The 25195-nt window shown below is 45.2% G+C and overlaps 1 protein-coding gene across 2 annotated transcripts in view; it reads left to right on the top strand.

Annotated features, from left to right (window-relative positions):
- RALGAPA2 (Ral GTPase activating protein catalytic subunit alpha 2) overlaps positions 1–25195 on the top strand; it is a 344341-nt gene that overhangs the window by 14585 nt on the left and 304561 nt on the right. For both annotated transcript variants that reach the window (XM_040429694.1, XM_040429695.1), the window contains exons 2-4: positions 14467–14577; positions 16672–16721; positions 19153–19210. In XM_040429694.1, coding sequence (XP_040285628.1) covers positions 14467–14577; positions 16672–16721; positions 19153–19210 — 219 coding nt within the window. The remainder of the gene's footprint in view (positions 1–14466; positions 14578–16671; positions 16722–19152; positions 19211–25195) is intronic.

Raw genomic sequence — 25195 nt, 5'->3', positions numbered from 1 at the left:
ATCCCTTGATTAATAGGGCTCAACATTAGCATGCTGAGGGGAGGGCTATGTCCTAGTATGTACATATCATATACGTTATTTACTATAGCCTTACCATGTTGAGGTTTTCTATACTTAGAAAGCTAATACATATTACATGTTTATTCACAGACACAATATATGATTATAAAGACACCAGTAATATGTATTGGCTTTCTAAGTATAGAAAACCACTCTTCTCAATATCATAAGGCTATAGCCTGGAAGTAAGTGTCAGCCTTGCATTTAGATGTCTCAGGAGAGGCTTCTAGATATTTTTCTTCCTCTCATCCTGAGCACAGTTGTACAATATTCTAAGATATTTTACTCTCAAAAATCGCATTAGCTTTGTATGAGATTGGGCATCTTGATCAAAGCACTGTCTAAACTCCTAGAAATGAAAATCATCTGGTCTCTTAGGTGTTTTCTGGTTCCTAAGGTTGTAAAAAAGGGAGGCAGGTGTGGAAAAATGCTGGAAAGTAAAAATGCTTACAAAAATGGAAGTGTTAATAGTTTATTATCAATTTGACAAAATGCAAAACGATTGAACAAAAGAGAAATCTAAATCCATTCAAGGCCCTTTGAATTCAAAGAGCAGTTCTTCTAGGTACACTTGCACACAGTATTTGAAGGACCTCTGCAGGGAGGTTGTTCCTAACGTCTTTGAGAACTAACCCCAGATCTTCTGTGGATGTAGGCTTGCTCAAATCCTTCTGTCACCTTATGTAATCCCAGACAGACTGTACGATGTTGAGATTAGGGGCCATATCATCACTTCTAGGACTCCTTGTTCTTCTTTGCTTTGCTATGGTTTAGGTTTGTTGTCCTGCTGCAGAATAAATGTAAATTTAATCTATTAACACTTCTGCTTCTGAAAGCATTCTCACTTTTTTCCACACCTGCCTAAAACTTTTGCACATCACTGTATGAGCTGAGCTGTAGATAAGTGTTTTGGTCGATCTGCATTATTCAAGGGAGATTTAGAAATGTTAAGCAATCCTAATCTCCTTGCAGTGACCTCATGCTTCTTCAGTGCACGATACAACCCTAGAAACAGGTCACATAATTTAAAAGGGTTGTCTGGGTTCAAAGCTAATACCTGGTGCGCCTAGGACTGATGAAGGAGGAGTAGATTTAATGCCTGCTCTGGCAGCACAGGGCCCATCAAGACTGATATAGCACACGTTGGTCTTGATGAATTAGGGCCTCTTTCTTAAAGGGGTTATCCTGCAGAAGATAATGATGACCTATCCTCAGGATAAGTCATCATTATCACATCAGCAAGGGCCTCACAAATGCATTGCAATACCGGATCAGTCTCTCCGGTTGTCATCCGGAAAAGGGGATCCAGTATTTATCTTTTTCACATTTTTAAAGGTCTGCGCATGCACAGACGGCAAAACCGGATCGTTTTTTTCCAGAACACTTGGGGCCGGATCCGGCATTAATGCATTTCAGTGTAAAATAATGCTGGATCAGGCATTCTGGCAAGTGTTCCGGAATTTACGACTGAGAAAATACCGCAGCATGCTGCGGTATTTTCTCCGTCCAAAAACCGTACAGTGACTGAACTGAAGACATCCTGATGCCTACTGAATAGATTGCTCTCCATTCAGAATGCATTAGAATAAAACTGATCAGTTTTTCCCCGGTATTGAGCCTCTAGGACGGAACTCGATACCGTAAAAGTTTAACGCAAGCGTGAAAGTACCCTAAGCGATGCAGGATCTTGGCGGCTTTCCAAGGACAGTGCTGTACATCGTATAGTGGCAGTGCTTGTTATTGCAGCTCAGCCCTGTTGACTTGAATGGGGCTGAGTTGCAACTAGGTCATGTGACGCCACTGGCCTAGGAAGAGGCTGCTGCACTCCTTAGGATAAGGGCTCATTCAGACGGCCGTATGCTGTCCGCAAAAATACTGAATGCTATCCGTTTTTTTGCGGATCCGCAAAAAAACGGATCTGCAAAAAAACGGATAGCATTCAGTATTTTTGCGGACCCATAGACTTCAATGGGGCCATGTCCTGATTTTCACGGACAAGTATAGGACATGTTTCATTTTTTTTGCGGAACTGTGGAATAGAAAAGGGCCCCATAGAAGTGAATGGGTCAGCATCTAATCCGCAAAAAAACGGATCCGCATTTTTGCGGATAGCATACGGCCGTCTGAATGAGCCCTAAGTCCTAAATATCTTTTCCTGGATAACCCCCTTAATGTCTTATGTCCCACTGATGCAGGAAGAAGGGAAATCATCAGTTTTTTAAAGGGCATCCATCCGTAGGTTTGTACCTATGAAACTGGCTGACCTGTTCCATGTGCGCTTGGCAGCTGAAGACATCTGTGTTGGTCCCATGTTCATATGTGCCCACATTGTCGAGGAAAATGATGTTTTAATATATTGTAGACAGATGGCAGCAATTCTATTGAACGGAGTGTACATCTCGCCCAGAAAGTTTAGCTGGGTGAGATATTAAAAGCCGGATAGTGTTGTTTTGTTCAGGAGCCTAGTTTCTGAGCTGTTGGTAAATGATAAAATCTGGGCCGGCTTTGTTGGAGTGGTGAAGAGGTGGTGGTGGGACTCGCCACTCCCACTCCACTACAGAGGCCCCATTCACACGTCCGCAATTTCGTTCCTCATTTTGCAGAACGGAATTGCGGACCCATTCATTTGCGGGTCCACATTTCCGTGCCCCAAAAAAAATAGAACATGTCCTATTCTTGTCCGCAATTGTGGACAAGAAAAGGCATATTCTATTAGTGCCGGCGATGTGCAGTCCGCAAAATGCGGAACGCACATTGCCGTGACCGTATTTTGCGGATCCGCAGATCACATTACGGACATGTGAATGGAGCCAGAGAGTGTGGGGAAACTCAGCATGTTAGCTGAGGAAAAAGCGTGTCTCATTAGAGGTGACAGGACCCGGCATTGTAAAAGTCATCACACCTGGTTCTGTCAATCATAGTGCAGAGGGCGCGGCAGTGGCAGAGAGAGCTGAGCCATTAGGTGTAATGACAATGCCCACGTTGCTCCTAGAGGCTCATTTGCATATATTAAAAACAGAATTTTTCTCAGCAATGCGGGCACATATGAACATGGGACCAACACAGATGCTGAATTTAAAAAATGACCTGTATATGAATATGTGAACATCTTCTTCTTTTTTTTTTTTTTTTTTTAACAAATCTCCCTATATTAAGAATTTACAAAGAAAGAAAGAAGTACACAATGACATAAGAGTAAGGTAAATACATCAGATGCAAAATATCACAAAGTATGTCATGTAGCATATAGCACAGGGAGAGGGGCAAGATTGGGGAGGGACATAGGAGAGGGGGAGGTGGTTTAAGGCATAAAGTTGCATATGTTGAATCAGCAGTGGCCTACTACTCAATGGTTGACACAAAACATTTTATAACATGTAAAATATAGTATGCAGTCTAATGGATGGCCTAAGTACGACCATCATGGTGCAGAACACAAGGGTGTACCTTTAAAGATGGTCAATGTGCCCAACCACCCTCTTACTGAGGGAAATAGTATTGGTAACACCAACAATAACATGCAATAAATCAAATATAAATATCAAATACTATATAAGAGTGAAGATAAGAGAGAGCTAAGATTGAAAGGGTTTAACTATTACAGAGTACACCTCCATCCATCCATCCATCCTCACTTTATAAGGCGGTTCAATGTTCTATAGTCATTGAGAGCATCGGAATGTTTTCCAGGGTTTCCATAACTGGACATATTTCGAGGGTGCCCTATTTACCCAACTGGCTAATTCTTCCATCAAGCACAATTGGTCCACTTTTTCATACCAGTGTTCAGCCAGTGGAGTGGTAGAAGTAGTCTGGCTGCCTGAATAAGGAGAGTTGGCAGGTCTGTCAATGCAGGTCGCCAATCTGCTGAGGGTAGCCATAATAGGACTGACTGGGGAGACAGCTTAACGGAAGATGCACAAATCTCATTGGTCTTTTGTTCCACTTGGGTCCAAAAATGGGACAAGAGAGGACAATACCACATAATGTGACCCAAGGTTCCCTTGTGTTTTTTGCATTTCCAGCAAGTGTCCGAGTCCACGAGTCCAATTCTAAACAATTTATTTGGATCTTTGTACCAACGTGTAATTGTTTTATAGGAGTGTTCTTGTGTCTTTACACACCTTGAAAAACCATGAGATCTTCGGTGGATCTCTTTGATTTCTTGTGGGGTAAAAGATTTATCTAGATCCCTTCCCCATTCCATATGTGAACATCTTTTAAAGGGTTTTTCCAAGTGTTTAATACTGAACACTAGGGATGAGCGAATCGACTTTGGATGAAACATCCGAAGTCGATTCGCATAAAACTTTGTTTCAATACTGTACGGAGCAGGAGCTCAGTACAGTATTACAATGTATTGGCTCCGATGAGCCGTAGTTTTGCGCGACTTCGTGTAATCACTTCATAAACTGATTTCTACTGTAAAAAAACAAAAACAAAAAACAATAAAAAAAACCATTTCCCTAACTCGGGTTTGGTTCCAAGGTACCACTTGCGAGACTTCGCAAAGTAATAACTTTCATACCAAGAAAATTTTAAAAATGCAGCGACAATCCCTCCAAACAATGGTACATGTGAATCTATTCCTAAACGTAAAGATTTGGCCCACCCCAGCTGGGGGCATCTTCTCAGAAGCTCATGGGTAGTAGGGTTTTATTGACCCTGGACAGGGACCCATAGGAAGCCGGCTCTGTAGCCTTGTCCTGACCTTTTTCGCCATTCTCCTGCTTTGATTGTTTGGTTTGCTGCTTCTTGATATAAGCCGGCTGTGAAGGAAGAGGATGTAATATGCGAGTGGATGTGCTTATCTTACAATGGCAGCACCGTCTAGTCCTTAGTAAGAAGATTATTGACTGTCCTTATATTTGATGGAAGGTCAAGCTAAAGCTGGGCATATACTTTTAGATGCCTCCTGCCCCCCAATACACATGCAAGCTCATGTAAACTGTGTTTTGAATGGGGAGAAGGGAGAAAGCTGCTGCTAGACGCCTCTGTGAACAAAAAGATTGGGCATGTTCAAATCCAAAATGCCCAATCTTTATTTCTTCCCTCGACATTTCCCATTGGGGATAGTTGGGACGTCACAGGCATGTTAGATGGTGAGCTGGTCCCACAGAAATCAGCAGGTTCCGCCAACAATTGTCTAATGTGTATGATGGGGTTGTCCAGGATTTGGATATTGATGTCGTATGAACATGATATGCCTGTGGTATCAGATCAGCGGGTATCCGACACGGCACAGCTCCTTCCATTGTGTAGTGAACGGAATTGAACGGGAGCAGTGCTGCAGTTACCATCTCTGTCCACTACACAGTGGATGGAGCTGTGTCGTTCTGGCGCCAACTACTACCACTGATCGTGGGGTGTGAGGAGTCGGACCCCCACTGATCTGATATCGATGGCCTATCCTTAGGATAGGCCAGTGATGGCTAACCTCCGGCGCTCTAGTTGTGGTAAAACTATGACTTACAAGATGTACGCTTGCTTGGCTGTACTCAGAAATGAATGGAGCATGCTGGGAGTTGTAGTTTAACCACCGCTGAAGTGGCAGAGGTTAGCTATCACTGGGATAGGCCATCAGTATTACTATCCTGGATGCCGCCTTTATGAACTGGAGTATTAGCATCTTTTGTCAGACGAGCTTATTACTGTCACACATAGTGGGGGTCATTTATTAAAGGGGTTTGTGGTTTTTCAGTTCTTTATGTTGAATTGCATTTGTGGTCACAAAACAGAAATAATGGCACAATGCATGAATATTTTCCTCATTTCTGTACATATGCTTTAATGTAATAGAACATGTTCTGTACCCTGTGAACTATCGCCTACCAGAGAGATGCCCTTCACTAGGGCAGAATTTACCGCACACTAGTGGTGCCTGAAATTGGGAAGCTTTTTAGAAGAGTACTCCAGTCTACGCAATGTAGCCTAAAACGGCATTTCTTTTAGGGCATGCTGTATCCCAGGCCTGGGCTGATCCCGCTAGCATGGCTATGTAGCTGCTGTTTAAAGAGGCTGTGGTGGTCCGGTGATCGCTGCAGCCTCTTCTTTGTTCAGTGACGTCATGTTCATTAGTCATGTGGCCTGTGTGCAGCTCAGTCCCATTCAAATGAATGGACCTGGGCTGCAACATTGAGCACATCCACTATACAATGTACAATGCTGTGCTTGATATGCTGTGAGAAGGCCACAGTCTCTTCAAACAGCTGATTGGTGGGGGTGCCAGGAGTCGGACCCCCCACCACTAGACGTTGAAGTGTAACTGTCATATTTTTTTTATTTGCTAGTTTATTAGAGCTAGGCATGTCTACCTGAGTTAGTCTGTCAATGATTGCCAAAATATCTGTAATTACCTTATAATAACAGCTTTCATTAAAGGGAACCTGTCACCTCCAAAAACCATCCCAAGCCGCCAGCAGTACCTGAGAGTAGCCCACAGTGTATTTCTAATGATCATTTTCGTTCAGCAGTCAGATGACAGCGGTTATGCAGAGAGTTCGGCAAAGCCAGCCGAACTGCTGGCTGTCAGTCACAGCGAAGGGGCAGGGAAGGGGGCGTGGTCACCGTGACTTAAAGCAAGGAGGCCGCTGCCCCCTTGACTTCAAGCATGACTAGAAAATAGCGTGGGCAGGGGATAAAATAACGTTTTCAGAGCTTTTACCACATCTGACTGCTGAGCGAAAATGATCATTAGAAATACAGTGCGGGCTACTCTCGGGTACTGCTGGCGGCTTGGGATGGTTTTTGGAGGCGACGGGTTCCCTTTAATGTCCTCTGTCCCTTTCCACTGCTCACTTATGTTGCTATGGCTTGTCTGTCTCCAGCTAAGAAGACAGGAAGACGGAGGGGCGGTCCTTCACACGGCATGCCTGCATTAGGCTTCAGAGTGAGGAGGCGTGTCTCTCAGTAATCCAAGCTGATTGGCTGGCAGGAAGCTGCTGGCTACAGCAAGTGTGTATGGGAAGTGAGGGAAAGCAGTTTTGGCCTCAGAGAACTGGCAGAGGAGCCATCTTGAGAAGGTCCTCATATTGTAGAGGTTAAAATAGCCATAACTAAGGGAAAACAGTGGTATGTGAAGAAACTAAAGATTGCTTTATGCATAATGCTGCTGCAGCAGCAGTAACATATGCTAAAATTGATTTTTTTGATGAAAACATGGCGGTTACACTTTAACCTCTTAAGGACACATGACGTACCGGTACGGCATGTACAGTTCCGATCGACGGCGGGCGGTGATCGGAGCCTGGTGCCTGCTCAAATCGTTGAGCAGGCACCTTGGCTAAATGCGCTGGGGGGGGTCCCCCCGTGTCGACGATCGCCGCAAACTGCAGGTCAATTCAGACCTGCGGTTTGCGACTTTACCTTCGGTTTGCGGCGGCGATCGGCGGTGCCATCGGGTTCCCATGCGGCTGTAGGGGGGACTCTGGCATGGAAGGCAGCGTGATGCCTAAGGAAGGCATCGCGCTTCCTTCCGGTGACGAGCCTGTGAGATCCAGCCCCCTGGATCTCGCAGGCCGGAAGCTGTATGAGTAATACTCACTGTAATACTCATACAGCCAATGCATTCCAATACAGAAGTATGGAAAGCATTGTAAAGGATTAGAGCCCCAAAAGTTCAAGTCCCAAAGTGGGACAAAAAATAAAGTGGAAAAAAAAGTTGAAAAAATAGTTTCCTTCCCCCCAAAAATTAAAAGTTTCAAGTAAAAATAAACAAAAACATAATTTCCCCCAAATAAAGTAAAAAAAAAAATTGGTAAAAAATAGGGAGAAAAAAAAGTATATATATATTAGGTATCGCCGCGTCCGTATCGACCGGCTCTATAAACATATCACATGACCTAACCCCTCAGATGAACACCGTAAAAAATAAAAACTGTGCTAAATAAACCATTTTTTTGTCACCTTGCATCACAAAAAGTACAACAGCAAGCGATCAAAAAGGCGTTTGCCCACCAAAATAGTACCAATCTAACCATCGCCTCATCCCGCAAAAAATGAGCACCTACCTGAGACAATCGCCCAAAAAAATTAAAAACAATGGCTTAGAATATGCAGACACTAAAACATCATTTTTTTTGTCTTAAAAGAGATGTTATTGTGAAAAACTTACATAAATAAAAAAAAATATATATTTTAGGTATCGCCGCGTCCGTATCGACCGGCCCTATAAAAATATCACATGACCTAACCCCTCAGATGAACACCGTAAAAAATTTTAAATAAAAACTGTGCTAAATAAACTTTTTTGTCACCTTAAATCACAAAAAGTGTAATAGCAAGCGATCAAAAATTCACACGCACCCCAAAATAGTGCCAATCAGACCGTCATCTCATCCTGCAAAAATCATACCCTACCCAAGGTAATCGCCCAAAAACTGAAAAAATTATGGCTCTCAGACTATGGAAACACTAAAACATGATTTTTTTTGCTTCAAAAATGAAATCATTGTGTAAAACTTACATAAATAAAATAAAAAAGTATACATATTAGGTATCACCGCGTCCGTATCGACCGACTCTATAAAAATATCACATGATCTAACCTGTCAGACGAATGTTGTAAATAACAAAAAATAAAAACGGTGCCAAAACAGCTATTTCTTGTTACCTTGCCTCACAAAAAGTGTAATATAGAGCAACCAAAAATAATATATACCCTAAACTAGTACCAACAATACTGCCACCTTATCCCGTAGTTTCTAAAATGGGTCACTTTTTTGGAGTTTCTACTCTAGAGGTGCATCAGGGGGGCTTCAAATGGGACATGGTGTCAAAAAACCAGTCCAGCAAAACCTGCCTTCCAAAAACTGTATGGTGTTCCTTTCCTTCTGCGCCCTACCGTGTGCCCGTACAGCGGTTTACGACCACATATGGGGTGTTTCTGTAAACGACAGAATCGGGGCCAAAAATATTGAGTTTGGTTTGGCTGTTAACCCTTGCTTTGTAACTAGAAAAAAATTATTAAAATGGAAATCTGCCAAAAAAGTGAAATTTTTAAATTGCATCTCTATTTTCTATTAATTTTTGTGGAACACCTAAAGGGTTAGCGACGTTTGTAAAATCAGTTTTGAATACCTTGAGGGGTGTAGTTTCTAGAATGGGGTCATTTTTGGGTGGTTTCTATTATGTAAGCCTCGCAAAGTGACTTCAGACCTGAACTGGTCCCTAAAAATTGGGTTTTTGAAAATTTCTGAAAAATTTCAAGATTTGCTTCTAAACTTCTAAGCCTTGTAACATCCCCAAAAAATAAAATATCTTTCCCAAAATGATCCAAACATGAAGTAGACATATGGGGAATGTAAAGTAATAACTATTTTTGGAGGTATTACGATGTATTATAGAAGTAGAGAAATTGAAACTTGTAAATTTGCAATTTTTTTTACAGATTTTTGATAAATTTTGTCTTTTTTTTATAAATAACAATTTTAATTTTTTACTTCATTTTACCAGTGTCATGAAGTCCAATATGTGACGAAAAAACAATCTCAGAATGGCCTGGATAAGTCAGAGCGTTTTAAAGTTATCACCACTTAAAGTGACACTGGTCAGATTTGCAAAAAATGGCCTGGTCCTTAAGGTGAAATAAGGCTGTGTCCTTAAGGGGTTAAGGCCCTATCCAGAGGATAGGCCACAAATATTCCCACCATATTAAGCGATGGCATATGTGTAGGTCACTGACGGATGGTGGTCTGACCGCTTGGACCCTCAAATGCCTTGGGAGCTTTTGCTACATAGTGTTTCCCAGCCATTCACTGTAGCCATACAGATTTGACTATTGTTGAAAAAATCCTGTTGTTTTCAGTGGGCCTGGCCAATAGTCTAATGTGTAAGATGAGCTGACTCTCCACTGACCGTCGGGCTTTCTCATTTCTCCCTATTGAAAACACACGCATGCTCTACCGAGCATGGATGTGTATGGGGAATCGGGAGAGGCCGGTGTCGGCATGGATGTGTATGGGGAATCGGGAGAGGCCGGTGTCGGCATGGATGTGTATGGGGAATCGGGAGAGGCCGGTGTCGGCATGGATGTGTATGGGGAATCGGGAGAGGCCGGTGTCGGCATGGATGTGTATGGGGAATCGGGAGAGGCCGGTGTCGGCATGGATGTGTATGGGGAATCGGGAGAGGCCGGTGTCGGCATGGATGTGTATGGGGAATCGGGAGAGGCCGGTGTCGGCATGGATGTGTATGGGGAATCGGGAGAGGTCGGTGTCGGCATGGATTTGTATGGGGAATCGGGAGAGGCCGGTGTCGGCCATATGAGCGCAGCGGGGGCCAGGAGTGGAGCTGAGCATTAGAAAGACTGCAAGCATCGGCAGAGGGTCCAGGAGGCAGACCTCTAATAACCCTAATCCTGTGGCATGGTGTGGACACCACTTTATATGTGACATCAGGTTGAAGGTTTCCTCAGCTGCAGAACGGATTGTGGAGACCCTTCTGTTTATTAGATGTCTTCTATAGGCTTTGTGGAGATGGGGTGACAGTGTCTGTACAGCACTGCGGAATATGTTGGCGCTGTATAAATGAATATTTGTGCCTATGCAGCGAGCATGTGAGAATGTGGCAGCTCGTCTGCTGTATAGAAATAGGAAATGAGCCTGTTATGTAACGTCTGCCGCAACGAGGCCACTGCCATTTCTTCTCATCGCAAACATTTGCTAATTTCCTTTTCATCTTTATTATGACAGGAGTCTGTTCATTATAAGACATGGAAAGCTGTTCTCTCTGATTGCCGTCTAGACGGGTGTGTGTCTGCGGAGTGCTCCTATAGCGGAGGCGGTGTATCTGAACTGGTGCCTGGGAAAAGTGGGGCAGTTGCCCACAGCAACTGGTCATGCTGCTGCTCTCCTTTTTCAGTTTGGAGAATTTTATTGTATTATTTTACCTATACATATTTTGAAGCATATTCTATACATGTTTTGAAGCATTTAAAGGGGTATTCTGCTTGTTACAAGTTATTCCTTATCCACAGGATAGGAGATAACTGTTAGATCGGAGGGACTTCCACCTATCAAGAGAATGGGGACACATACCCCTCTGAGCCCCCCCCAATGAACGGAGCAGCAGGTCCCGGGGGGGGGGGTTTCCAAGGGGTATTGGGTCACTGTTCTTGTGATTGGTGGGCGTCCTACCACTGAGACTCTTATAGTTTGTCCCAATCCTGTGGTTAGGGGGTTACTTGTAACAACTGGAATACTCCTTTAAGGGGTTCTCCAGCTAAACAAAAATTGGTGGCAGTGGGGTCAGAATGTCTTCAAAACAATAAAAAACCAATACCCCCTACCACTGCTCCCCTTCCGCCACTGCCATTCTGACTCTGTCCAGCTCTCTACTTCTGGCTCCCTTCTCGACACACGGGAAATGCCTTGCGATGCCCGCTCCGCCAAACACTGGCCACAGTGCTGATCTACCTCAGACAGTGATTGGCTCAGTGGGCATTGCGAGGAATTTCCTGTGTGTCATGAGCAGGGTCAGTGTAGGGGAGTATCGGCTTTTCTCTGTTTTTATGACTCTCTGATCCTGCTTTTATCAAAAAAAAATTTAAGCTGGAATGCCCTTTTAAATCAGCTAGTTATAGTGAAGACCATATGTACGATGGATGTGGCTATTATGGGGCCCTAGAGGGAGGGGGGCCCAGCCCTGCTGATTCCATAACTTTCACTATTACATGCAGAGAACCAATGCACGTCTCCTCTCTCTAGATCAGGGGTAGGCAACCTCAGGCCCTCAAGCTGTTGTGAAACTACCACTCTCGGAATGCATAATTACTCTGCTCTTCTCAGAACTCCCATAGAAGTGAATGGAGCATGCTGGAAGTTGTAGTTTCACAACAGCTGGAGTGCGGAAGGTTGCTGATCCCTGATCTAGATAGACCTGCCTTGTTAGACAATGGGTGGGTCATTGGTCGAGGGTTAGAGGAGGAAACAAACACCAAACCCTTCTGAGTGGCACAATTTACCACCATGTCTGGGATCTCAATTTGGTGTGGCCCCCATCATTGTTATGTTTTACACCACTGTTGTGACTTTTCACTACTTTCGCCTCTTTTGAAAAGTGGGTGGGGGAGGTGGAGGCCAGAAACTATTTTAAATGATGGTTCAAACCTGCTCGGGCTCATACCCGCTGTAGACTTGAACTTCTGGCACATGGACTACCTGGAAATGCAACAAGATTTGTTGAGAGGCCCATGCTTCATAATAATAAGTTTGTTGCAATCTGTTAAGACTGGCGTTTGTTTCGCCAAGCTTTAGATATCTGTCCCCATATACTAATTTAACCTTAAAGCGGTTGTCTCACCTCTGGGACCCACACCTATCCGTAGAACGGAGTGCCCAAAGTTTGGGAGAGCGCACCGTGCATACGTGGCTGCCCTCCATTTATTTCTACGGGAACGCTGAAAATAGGCAAGCGGCGGCTCGTCTATTTTTGAAAGTCCCATAGAAATGAATAGAGAATGCACCACGCAAGCATGGTCACCGTTCCATTCACGTCTATAGAAATGAATGCGCAGAGGTGGGACCCAGACTTATCTGGTATAGCGATATGCCACCAATATTCCAGGTGAGACGACCCCTTTAAATGGGGAGCCATAACTAGTGATGATGATGGATGTTGGCAGTAGAGAAAAATTGAATGGCGGAGAATGCACCGATCCAAGAGCATAATATTCCTAACTATTGATGGTGCTCATCGAGGCATCTAAGTTTTGGTATTGAGTGTTGTGGTTGCTTGTTAAACCCTTTTACTTTTGATTGAGACCCAACAGAAAAAAAATGGTGATATGTTTTGGATTGTTACTCAAACATTAATGTATAAGGAGTATTACTATCTTCTGCATTATTTACATAAATGCCTCATATAGACCGCTAAACCTGTTCACCGTTGCTCGGCTCCTACTCCATTTACGTTTGTGGAGAATGGTGGTCGGCAGATCCTGTCCTCTCAATAGGTAAGGGTCTGCATGGATTTGCCATAAATGCGTAAGATAGAAATTCCCCTGTAAAACATGGTCACATAGTGCCTTTTAGGACTTGATCACCTGTGAAGTCGGCCGCTGGTTGATGTTGGTAGGTGCCAAACATGACTCCATTGTGGAATACTGTTGTATTAAAATTCCTTAACATGTAGTAATAGCCGTGAAGTACGTTTCATAAATTATACACTTGTTCTTCTGGTCTGGCACGTATTAAATGTACTTACCGGTAATTCCTTCAACTTGTCGAGCTTAAGTCCTTTGGACTGACTCATCCTTTAATTTCTATAAGTAGTATTTTATTAAACCATTCCTCCAGCTGAGCCGTTGCTGAGAACGTTTCGTCACATTTCTGTTTCCTTCCATATAGCATGGGTCGCACAGTTTTTCAGTGTGTTTCATATTTCTCCTGTTAGAAGACCTCTTGGTGGTAGTCCTGGAAAACAGAAGAACTTCTTTGGTTGGTTGGTGTTGACCTGTGCCTAAAATGACAAAACTGATTTCATGTATTGGCGTGAAGGCTGCCCTCAGGTTATTAGTGACTACCCCTGTTATTACTGATTTAAGGGATTGTCCGGTTTATACACTCCATGTTAGAGACAAAAACAGCCTAAGGCCCCATGCACGCAAACGTATTTTCTTTCCATGTCCGTTCCGTTTTTTTTTTCCGTTTTTTTTTGCGAACCTTATGCAAAGCCATACATTTCAGTGGGTCTGCAAAAAAAACAGAAGTTACTCTGTGTGTATTCCGTTTCCGTATATCCGTTCCATAAAACAAATATAACATGTCCTATTATTGTCCACATTACGGACAAGGATAGGACTGTTCTGTTAGGGGCCAACTGTTACGTTCTGCAAAATACGGTATGCAATCATTCATGAGGCCTAAGGCCCCTGTTTTAGGCTACTTTCACACTGGCGTTTTGGCTTTCCGTTTGTGAGATCCGTCATGGGCTCTCACAAGCGGTCCAAAACGGATCCGTTTTGCCCTAATGCATTCTGAATGGAAAAGGATCCGCTCAGAATGCATCAGTTTGCCTCCGTTCCGCCTCCATTCCACTTTGGAGACGAACGCCAAAACGCTGCCTGCAGCGTTTTTCTGTCCACCATGTGGTGCAGAGCAAGACAGATCCGTCCTGACACACAATGTAAGTCAATGGGGACGGATCCGTTTTCCCTGACACAATCTGGCACAATAGAAAACGGATCCGTCTCCATTGACTTTCAATGGTGTTCATGACGGATCCTTCTTGGCTATGTTAAAGATAATACAAACTGTTCCGTTCATGATGGATGCATGTGGTTGTATTATTGTAACGGATCAGTTTTTGCAGATCCATGACGGATCCGCCCAAAACGCGAGTGTAAAAGTAGCCACACTTCCGGGAATCCCCACAATTGTAATAACCTTCTTTTCTGTCTTCTTCCAGACATTCAGGAGTGGAGTGAATTAAAGCAATTCTTTGAAGCGCACTATTCTCAGATTTATTTTATCTTCTATGAAAATTTCATTACACTGGAAAGTAGCTTAAAGCTAAAAGGTATCCGTTCATTTATTCCGTCGCTGATTTATCCCTTATGTGCATGGATCTATATATTCGTATCTATCCCCATTAATCACACAGAAATCTGTATAGAGAATGTCATTACCTTTGTTACTCTGCAGGTCATTAGTCTACTAGTGAAAGGGCTTTTCCCATACTTCTATATTGATCACCTATCCTCAGAGTTCGGATCGATGGCGGACCCATCAGGTGTTCTGTAGTAGCTCTGGCGCTGGAACCACTGCTCCATCCGTTATGTAGTGGACAGTGATGGGTACTGCAGCCCTGCTCCTGTTGAAGTGAATAGGAGCAGCACTGCAGTAACCAGCTGTGCCCACTGCACAATGGATGGCGCTGTGTAGTTCTGGCGCCCATTTCCATCACCAGAGCTGCTGCAGAACAGCTGATTGGGCAGGGTGTCGGAGCCCCGATGATTTGATAGTGATGAACTATCTTCAATTGTTATACCGTATGTGGGAGAATTGACGATTAGGCTAGGGCTTCACGGCGACGTGTGTTGTGCGTCAAAAAGGGTACAACTACATTGCGACATGTGTCGTAATGATAGTCTATGGCAGGGGTAGGGAACCTCCGGCACTCCAGCTGTTGTGAAACTACAACTCCCAACATGCATACTTTCTCTGCTTTTACTCCGAACTCCCATAGAAATGAATGGAGCATGCTGGGAATTGTAGTTTCACAACAGCTGGAGTGCCGAAGGTTGCTGATCCCTGGTCTATGGTGTAGCAATGCGACATGCTGGGACTGTTACGCGACAGTCACAAATAAATCTTGTATGGATGGATTTTTTGCGACTGTCACATCGCAGTCGCAGCGTGTCGCTGTGCGTCACAATAGACTATCATTATAAAAAATGTCGCGCCATATTGGTGCGACATCAATGTCGCACAACACATGTTGCAGTGTAGTTGTGCCCTATGTGTCGCGCGACGCATGTCGTCGTGTATACCTAGCCTTAAAGGTATATTAGACGGGCAGATTTTCTACCTGATAATCGCTAACGAGCATTTGTAGTAGTGCTCGTTAGCGATCATCTGGCAGTCTAATACTGCCTCCAGTTGCATGCTGAAAGATCTTGATTTTTCGGCGACAGATCGTGCGGTGTAATCCCGATCTGTCCTGCATGGGGACGAGCGATGGCATAGCGATCGCACCTGCCTATGGTGCGGAGGACATGGCTGCATGTCATAGCAGCGGTGTCCTCTGCTAGCTATCTGGAACGCTTCCCTCCCGGCAATCGCTTGCAGCATCGGAGTGTCTAATACAGCCATTCCTCTTGCACTGCACTTTTTTGTAGCTAACCATATAGTATAAGTAATGATCAGCTACTTCAGCTTTATGTCTTATCCTAGGGCCCATTCACACAGCAGATAATCAGCCTGTAATGACTGCCCGTCAATGATATACTATGTCAGTTGCAGCTTTTTTTAAGACCCCTTTACACTACTCAATTGAGCCAACGATTGTTGTGAAGGAAGCGTTCCTTCCCGTCTAGTGCCTCCTTGTCAGTGAAGGAGACCGTTGCGATCTCCTCCACAGTATGGGGGAGGAGTGACCCCTAATGCCATCGCTCGTCTCCATACATATTCATTGCAGCAAAGCGTGTTTAGACGGCACGATCTACTGCCGGCGAACAGAGATTTAGCTGTCCGCGTGAAAGATCCAGCCACCCGATGAACGAGTGTTCCACTCCTTTATCGGGTAATCGGTGGCACTTTTACACCAGCAGATCATCACTGCAGATCATTCCTATAAACCCCTTGTTTGCGATGATCTGCCAGAAGTTTGAAAAGTGTAAAGGGGCCTTTAGTTACATGTATCAGTCATTGGGAGTATGTATAGATGAACAATCCTTTGTACGATCATTCATGCCCGTACAGTTTGCAGGAGAGACACTGACTTTGTCTCCTCTACTTCTGTCCCATCCGTGTAAATAATGTTCACTTGATCTGTCTTCAGACATTGTATTGTGAATAATCTGAGTGACAACACTTTAAAAAAAACTGTTTGTGTTTTATGTATGGACATCACGGTTTTGTGAAATATAAGGATTTCTCTTTTGTTTTTCAGGGAATAAATCTCAAAGGGAGGAGCTGGACTCCATCCTATTTCTTTTTGAAGTAAGTTTTTATATTTTTTTGGTGATCTGATCGATTATACAAAGAAACCCTGCAGAATGACTCCTCTGCTTGTAGTATAGTGATGTCATGATAGGAATTAAAGGGGTTTTCCTACCTAGAGCATCTGATTGGTGGGGGTCTGGCACCTGGGACCCCCACTGATCAGCTCTTTAAGAAGGCAGCACTGCACAGCTGCAGATAAGCAATGTGGAGGGCCCAGCACTCGCCCAAGCACCACAGCCGCTTCATACAGGTCCGACTCCTGACAGCTCCACCCATGTAATATTGATGACCTTTCCTAAGGATAGGTCATCAATATCTGTAAGACAGACAACCCCTTTAAAGTTGAATTAGGGAGAGACTCCCAAAATGTTTGTTATTTTGAACCCAAAGCCAGAAGTGGATTCCATAATAGAGAAGACTTGGGGAGACCAGCATTTTGCACGCCAGTCTTGAGAAGCACAACAGTTATCTCAGTATATTTGTCTGATCTGTAGCTTTTGTTAATACCGTTTTGGGGTGTATATGACTTTTGGATAACTTTTTATGATTTTTTTTTTTTTTAAGGTAAAGTGATGAAAAAAAAAAGGCAAATCAGCAATTTTTTCCCCGTTCACTATATGGGATATTAAAAAAATATATATATTTTAATAGTACTAGCATTTTCACATGTGGCAGTGCCCATGATGTTTATTTTATTTATTGTTTATGTATTTTGATTTCGGAGAAATGGGGGGTGATTTGAATTTTTTTTTTTATAAAACTTTTTTCACTTTTTTTTTTTTTTTAGGCCCCAGCATGCAATCATCAGATTGCAATTTTTTTTAGAGTAATGGAATTTTTTCCATTACCCTATACATAGATCGCTGTATTACAATTATTACAATTCACTGCTGCCATCTGCTGGCCTGAATTGTAATATACAAGTAATGAGCCAAGAAGCCTAGTACAGGCTTCGGCTCATTACTGACGTGAAATGCCTTCCTCGATCTCTGTCTGGGGGAGGCATTTTTACCTGTGAAGTGCGCACTTCCAGGTTTGTCGGCCTCATGGATGCCGTGGTCACGTTTGACCACTGCATCTGAAGGGGTTAAATGTCCGCGATCGGCATTACCGTTGATCGCGGACATTGGCCATGGGTGTTTGCTCCGGAGCGGTGAGGGCACCATATTTAAAGACCTGGCATCTGCTTTACATGTACATGTTGGGAAGGGGGTTAAAGGGGGACATACACATAAGATTAAAGGAGGCTGGACTTCTCCTCGCTTCTTAAGATAGGAAGCTCTTGGGTATCTCTCTTGGCCATTTATTTTCCTTTTCTTTTTGCTCATTCTGAGTTTTCTTTTTACCTTCAATTTCTTGCCACCTCTCCCTCCCTCCTCTCCCTCCCTCCCCTCCCTCCTTCCTTTCCCCCCACTTCCCTTCCCCACCTGACCTGGTCTCTCCCTTTTGCCTGTTTATTACCTGAAGTTAATTGGTTACTAGGCTGCACCTTTATCAAAGGAACGTTTGGGTATCTCCCGACATATGCTGGCATTGTGTACTTACCATTCGATTTCCTTGATGCCTTTCTGTTACATACTTCACGTTTACCTTTATAGCACTTAATGTGTTTTCTATTGTATTGCACATGTCTTATGGAGGTAACTCTCTTGGGCTGCGTCCCGAGGTGTCCTCCTCTTGTGATACATTAATTTTAAAATGAAAATTAATAAAAAGAGAATAAAAAAAAAAAAGATTAAAGGAGGCTGGAATGGCGGATTTCAGTATTTATTAAAAAAATAAAATAAAAGCTTTAAAGTGTCCCTGTACTTTGGGATGTGTCATCGGTGGGGTTCTGAGTGCTGAGACCCCTGCTGATCTCTAGAACAAGGAGCGAGAAGCGCTCACATAGCTCTCCTCGCTCCAGGAGACTGACTCGAGATGAGCCCATAGACTTTCTATTGAGCCCTTCTCTCTTCCGTCTCTTGCAGTGACAGGAGAGCATGCTATGAGAGCGCTTCTCTCTCTTCTTGTTCTAGTGATCGGCAGGGGTCTCAGCACTCGGACCCCCACAGATTAAAACTGCTTTAAAGAGGTCATTGCTTAGTGATTATATTAAATTGATTATCAATTCTAAGTAATGATGCCGCTGAGCTTTCATGGTTACAAGATATATTCGAAATCCAATAGACGGGATTAGAAATGTGGAGAATTGGGTTAATTACCTGATAATTTGAGTTACTCCTGAACTGGGGCCTGTAAGTGTCCCTTGAGGTCTGAGCTGTGCAATTGTCATTGAACTGATTGAATTCTGCCAACCCAGAGGAAAGCTCATTATGTGGAGCCTGCATTTTCAGGCCTCCGATTTGAGGCTATGCTGCATGTTAGATTTACTGGGAATTACCATGTATATGTCTTATTTATCGATTTGCTTTTCTTTTGATTTTAGAAAATTCTACAACTACTACCTGAAAGGATTTTCTACCGCTGGCAGTACCATAGTATAGGTAAGAATTGTGGTAATAATCATGGTGCCATATTCGACAATTTACCTTATAATATAATAAATAAAACACGACTACCATTGTGGATAAAAAAAATGGCCGCGGTCTTTATTAACTGGGAGGGGGAAAGGTGGGTAACCATAAATAATAACATACCATAAATTATTAAGCCATTAAACTTTTCCAATATTAACTCAAGTCCATTAGTGCACTACTCATCCAGAGTCCACCCAGTAAGGCTGAGCGACTAACCCCCCCACCCTTTTACACTCCCCCCCCCCCCCCCCTTTTCAAAGACCGCGACTAAAAACATTGGGAGGGCGGGCGGGACACGATCTTTCCTCTTCTTTGTCCAGCCGCTGACAGAGCTCCCAATGGTGAGTGTCCTCCATAAATACACCTTCTCTTCCCGCTGAAACTTGCACTTGACCAAACCATAACTTCAGCTACAATTTGAGATTTTCCTAACTTATGACGGAAAATATTGATTATATGAAGACAGGAGGCGAGTATCTTATGCATTAATCCTTCTTTATTAATGCTCACAGCAGAGAAAAAGTATTGCTCAATTTTAACGTAATCAATAGAAAAGAAAAGAAACTGCAGGGACTACACTTCCCAGCAGCCCTTGGTCTTAGCCACTCCCATCCTAGACTCTATAAAAGGACTGCTCACACCTCTCTCTTCCTCTTTCTTTGTGTAAGTCCCAGATATCGAAACCAGGTCTATCTCTGAACTTCGTCGTCATCTGACAACTCTTCGGCCAGCCGGCCTAACATCTCCGTCTGTGTCGACAGCAACTGGTCCCAACGGGGACAAACCAAGAACCAATTCGACCATTGGTCGTCCGGAAGGTTGAGCATCATTCGATTAACAGATCGTTTGCATGCCGGTGCCGTGACCTTGTTCAATAACCTGAAATACAATGTAGAATCGTGAAAAGGGTTGGGTAGGGAGGGAAGATACTCGCCTCCTGTCTTCATATAATCAATATTTTCCGTCATAAGTTAGGAAAATCTCAAATTATATATCAGACAGGAGGCTCATATCTTATGCAAGTTCAAAGCTTAACATTAGCATCTTAACAAGATTATAATAATAAATAAATAAATGTAATCATCCTAAGACTGACATGGAGACATGATCCTCCGGTCTGAAATAGAAGAGACGAAAGACTGTCTCGGAAGACCAGTCGGCCGCTATTAAAAGGTCTGCGAGAGAGCCCCCTGTCGTGACCACCTTAGTAGCCATGGCACCTCTGGAGGAGTGTGCCCCAAACAGGGTAATGTCTATGCCCGCCATTGCCATGGCCGATCTAACCCACCGCGCCAGAGTGGCGGGGGTGACCGGGTGATGTGGTTTTACGTAGGATATCAGAAGTTGAGACAGCCCTTGGGGTCGTAGTTCTGTAGTGCGAGCCTCGTATGCCTGTAGGCATCTAACCACGCAGAGCCGTGGGTGTGTAGGAAAATAGGGATAAAACACCGACTGTAGGCCCGTCTTAGTTCTACGGACCACCGTGAATCTCACGCCCTGCGGTGAGAACTGGCGTCTGGAAATGTCCAATGCCCTGACGTCTGAGACGCGTTTGATGGATATTAGGCATAGGAGGACTGTTAGCTTAAACGACAATAATTTGAGGGGTGAAGTATCATTGTCCTCCCAGCCTGAGAACATGTCTAAAACTCTGGAGACATCCCAGGTAGACTGATACTTAGGGCGAGGGGGTCGTTTGAATCTAATGCCTCGTAAGAGTCTACAAATCAGTGGATGTCTGCCGATTGGGAGAGAATTTACAGGGTAGTGGTAAGCTGATATGGCTGACCTGTAAATATTTAGCGAACTATATGATTTGCCGGATCCGAAAGAATCTGCCAAGTAGTTCACTATGACAGTCACAGGGGCATGTATGGGATCAACCTGCCGTTGATCGCACCAACGTACCCAGAGTCTCCAGGCTGATCGATATGCCGATCGAGTCCCGGGGGCCCAGCCCAGGGCGAGGAGATCTCTAGCCGAGTTTGAAAGGTCATCGTGTGTTCCTGGCACCCCGAAACCAACCATGCCAGGAGAATCAGTGTGCCCTCCTCTACCAGAGGATGCAAACCTTTGGTCGGGTGGGAGAGTATGTGTGGGAGCGAAGGTAGAAGCCTGGGGTAGTCCGAAGCTAGTTCCAGCAGGAGAGGAAACCATGGTTGTGTTGGCCACCATGGGGTGATCAATACGACCGTTGCCCTCTGGTTCGCAATCTGCAGCAGTACCTTGGGGATCATGGAGAATGGGGGAAACGCGGAATGCGTCTCCCCCGTCCAGGAGTGTCGGAACGCGTCCACCGCTGCTGACCCTGGGTCCGGCCTCCAACTGAAGAAACGGGGTAGTTGGTGATTGAGGCGAGAAGCGAACAGATCTATGCCCAGGGGACCCCAAAGTAAGTTCAGTTTGACGAAAGTTGGGCGGTGCAAGCGCCAATCGCTGGAGTCGATGAGGTAGCGGGAATTCCAGTCTGCTACAGAGTTGGAAATGCCCGGAATGTACTCCGCCATGAGGGTGATGTTGCGAGACAGACAGAAGTGCCAAACCTCTGAGGCAATATCTGCCAGAATCTTGGATCTGGTGCCTCCCAAGCGGTTGATGTATTGTACCGCTGCAATATTGTCCATGCGTAGTAAGACGCAACAATTGGATCTTTCCGCCAGAAAGCTCTGTACCGCAAATAAGGCCGCTGAAAGTTCCAGCGCGTTGATGTGTAGGAGGGTTTCGTCCCTGGACCAGGTCCCTCCTGTCGAGGTCTCTCCCAAGCGAGCTCCCCAGCCTCGGCGACTCGCGTCCGACTCTATGATGATGTCCGGGTGGGAATTGAAAATCGTTTTGCCATTCCACTCGACGGCGTGTCGAAGCCACCATTGTAGTTCGACTTTGGCCTCTGAAGAGAGCAGTATCACGTCCGCGTACCGGAGACCCTGACGCAGATGGAGGATCTTCAGTCTCTGGAGGGCTCTGTAATGGAGAGGGGCCGGAAAGATGGCTTGAATGGAGGCCGCCAGTAGGCCTACCAGACGTGCCAGGATGCGTAACGATAAGTAACCCTTGCGTAGTATCGCTCTGATCTCTTTGCGGATCAGAGCCAACTTTGCGTTGGGCAGGCGGAGAACGGCCTGGTTGGTGTCTACCAGGAATCCTAGGAATTCCATCTCTTGCGCCGGAATAAGAACCGACTTTTCTTGATTGATCAAGAAGCCTAGGCTCTGTAATAGATTGATCGTCCAATCCATGTGACGATAAGCTAGAGTTTTGGAGCATGCTATGACGAGAATATCGTCTAAGTAAATAATCAGCCGTACGCCCCTGCTCCTCAGTGATGCCACTACTGGTTTCAAGATTTTTGTAAAACACCATGGGGCGGATGATAGGCCGAACGGTAGGCATGAAAACTGCCAAGTGCGTCCCCACCATCTGAAACGGAGTAGGTGTTGGGAGTCCTGATGCATGGGGACGGTGAGGTATGCGTCTTTCAGGTCCACCTTTACCAGCCAGTCCCCGGGCTGGAGGAGATCGCGGAGGCAATGTATCCCCTCCATCTTGAAATGTCGATAGGTGACATGTTGGTTTAAATCCCGTAGATTTATGACGGGGCGGTAGCCCCCTCCTTTCTTCTTGACTAAGAAGAGGTTGCTGATAAAGCCTGGGAAGGAAGGGTCGACTTCGATCACAGCTCGTTTGGATATCAATTCTCGGAGTTCGTTGTCTATCAGAGCAACGTTTTCTTCCGTAAATCGAATCGGGGTTGGTAGGATACCTAGGTTTGGTGTTGACATAAGTTCTATGTGGAAACCTGCAACTGTGTTTAATATCCATGTATCTGCCGTAATCGCAGACCAAGCGTGGATAAAAAACATTAGACGTCCCCCAACAGGTGTGTGAGGTAGTGGAGTGTATGCGGTACTCACCGGAGTATGGGCGGGATCGAGGGTATCCTCTGTGGCCGCGTCCTCTCCACGGTCTACCACGAGGTGGGAAAAACGGTGCAGGTTGCGCCGTTGTGGTGTATGGAGGGGGAGCCTGAGCATATTGTGGTTGGGTCGGTCTGTGGAACGGTTTGCCGTTGCTATTGCGGCCGGTAGAACGACCCCTACTTCTACCGGCCCGGGGAAAAACTCTAGAATTCCCGGTTCTTTTAAGTGACGACTGAGCCTTGTCGAGGCTGTTGAAAAGCCCCACAAACTTGTTGATGTCCTTGACTAGGGACTCCCCGAACAGCATCCCCTCGGCCGCGGGGCCTGGCTCTGTTTCGGCTAAATGTGCTAATTGCGGGTCGAGCCGCATTAGGATGGAACGTCTGCGTTCGGTGGAGCAGGCGGTGTTGGCGCTGCCCACCAAGCAGATGGCCCTTTGGGCCCATCCACGTAGTTGGGTTAAGTCGATCGTCTGGTCGTTTGTCACAGCCTGTTCTGACAAGTTGAGGATCTTAGTTAGTGGTCCAAATAGGTCGAGGATCCGATCCTGTATGGACTTAAACGAACGGTCTATCCCTTTTTTGGGGAATTTTCCCGTCTTCATTAAATATTTGGAAAGGATAGGATCAATGTCTGGTGTCATGACCACTTTCCTTGGAATATGCGGTCGAGGGCATTCCGCCCGTAATTTGTTACGGTTTGACCGGTCAAGTGACCTACGTGCCCAGAACTCCACGTATTGGGACACGTGGGGTAACGGAGACCACTCTCCAGAACGGGGGTGGGAGATGGCATCTGGGTTGAACAAAGGTTCTCCCAGAGCATCCATAATTTCTTTGCCCTGATTATCAGGGGTGGCGTCGTGTAGTATCGCCAATGCCCCAGCATCCTCTTCTCCGTCATATTCAGACTCGGGGATTCCGGATCCGTCCGAATCATCGGATGAATCCTCGTCTGACTCTATAACATAAGAGTCTGGTTTGGCCCGTTTAGCGGAGCCGTGCCTCTTAGTTGACTCCCTGAGGCCCAGGGGTTGAAGAGAGTCTGTAGGATACTTGGGGTGGCAGTCCGTGAGGGGAGCTGCTCTATGCATATTGTTTGCTTCCCCTGCCGGGGAGTCATGAGTCAGCAAAGCATGCTTCCTTTTGTGCAAGGATTTGCCGCCTTTCATGCGCGGTTCATCGTCTTGTGGTGGCGGTAACGGGACAGGGATAATGGCCTGCTGCATATCGGGTTTTGTGATAGCAGCAGCCAGTGCCGCTTGTACTGATCTATTAATAATGTCCTGCAATTGGACAGGGCTCAAAAGTTGAGCTGAATCCAGCATCAACTCATCATTGTGGGTAGGTATGGGACCCCCTTCTGCCATAGTGATACCGGGTGTCAGGTGAGGGGGTATTTAGGTATGAATCTTAAGATACCTAACTCTAATAAGCTTGTGATGGTTTGGAATAAATTCCTATATCGCTAACTGGCTAACTGAAACGATAATCAGCTCCCTAGCTATCTTGATCAGGCTCCTACCTCCGACCACCGGCGTTGACTGGCCTGCGGTGGGAGGTGGAGTAGTGAGATGGATTTCTATAGGTTGTTGGTTGAGAGGGGGCGGTCCGGAGGTCCGTCCTTCCCGTCCGTCTGAAAAAGGGCGCGAAGGGAGCGGCAACGCGCGCGCACGTAGTAGGCGCGGCTCCTGAGAAGAGGAAGCCGCGCCCGCGTACATCAGTCGAATACTTGAGCGAGGTGACGCTTAGCAAGATGGCGTCATCTCGCGAGAATGCGGGCTCCGTGAAGGGATACAAGATCGGAACACCAGGGGGAAGAATAGTGTCCGCACGGTCCGGGTATCCAACGAAGGTTAGGACAACTGTAATGGGGGGAATGAACGGTCTGCTGGTGACCGCATCCGCCCTAAATTTGTGTCTATTAGCATACAGTATAAACAATAGAGGGATAGTAGTACTTATCTGTCCATGCCGTGAGCAGAAAGAAAGAGGAAGAGAGAGGTGTGAGCAGTCCTTTTATAGAGTCTAGGATG

Source organism: Bufo bufo, chromosome 4, assembly GCF_905171765.1.
Source record: "Bufo bufo chromosome 4, aBufBuf1.1, whole genome shotgun sequence".
Classification (NCBI taxonomy): Eukaryota; Metazoa; Chordata; class Amphibia; order Anura; family Bufonidae; genus Bufo; species Bufo bufo.
The sequence above is the reverse complement of the archived record's forward strand: the minus strand, read 5'-3'. Positions and strand labels throughout refer to the sequence as shown.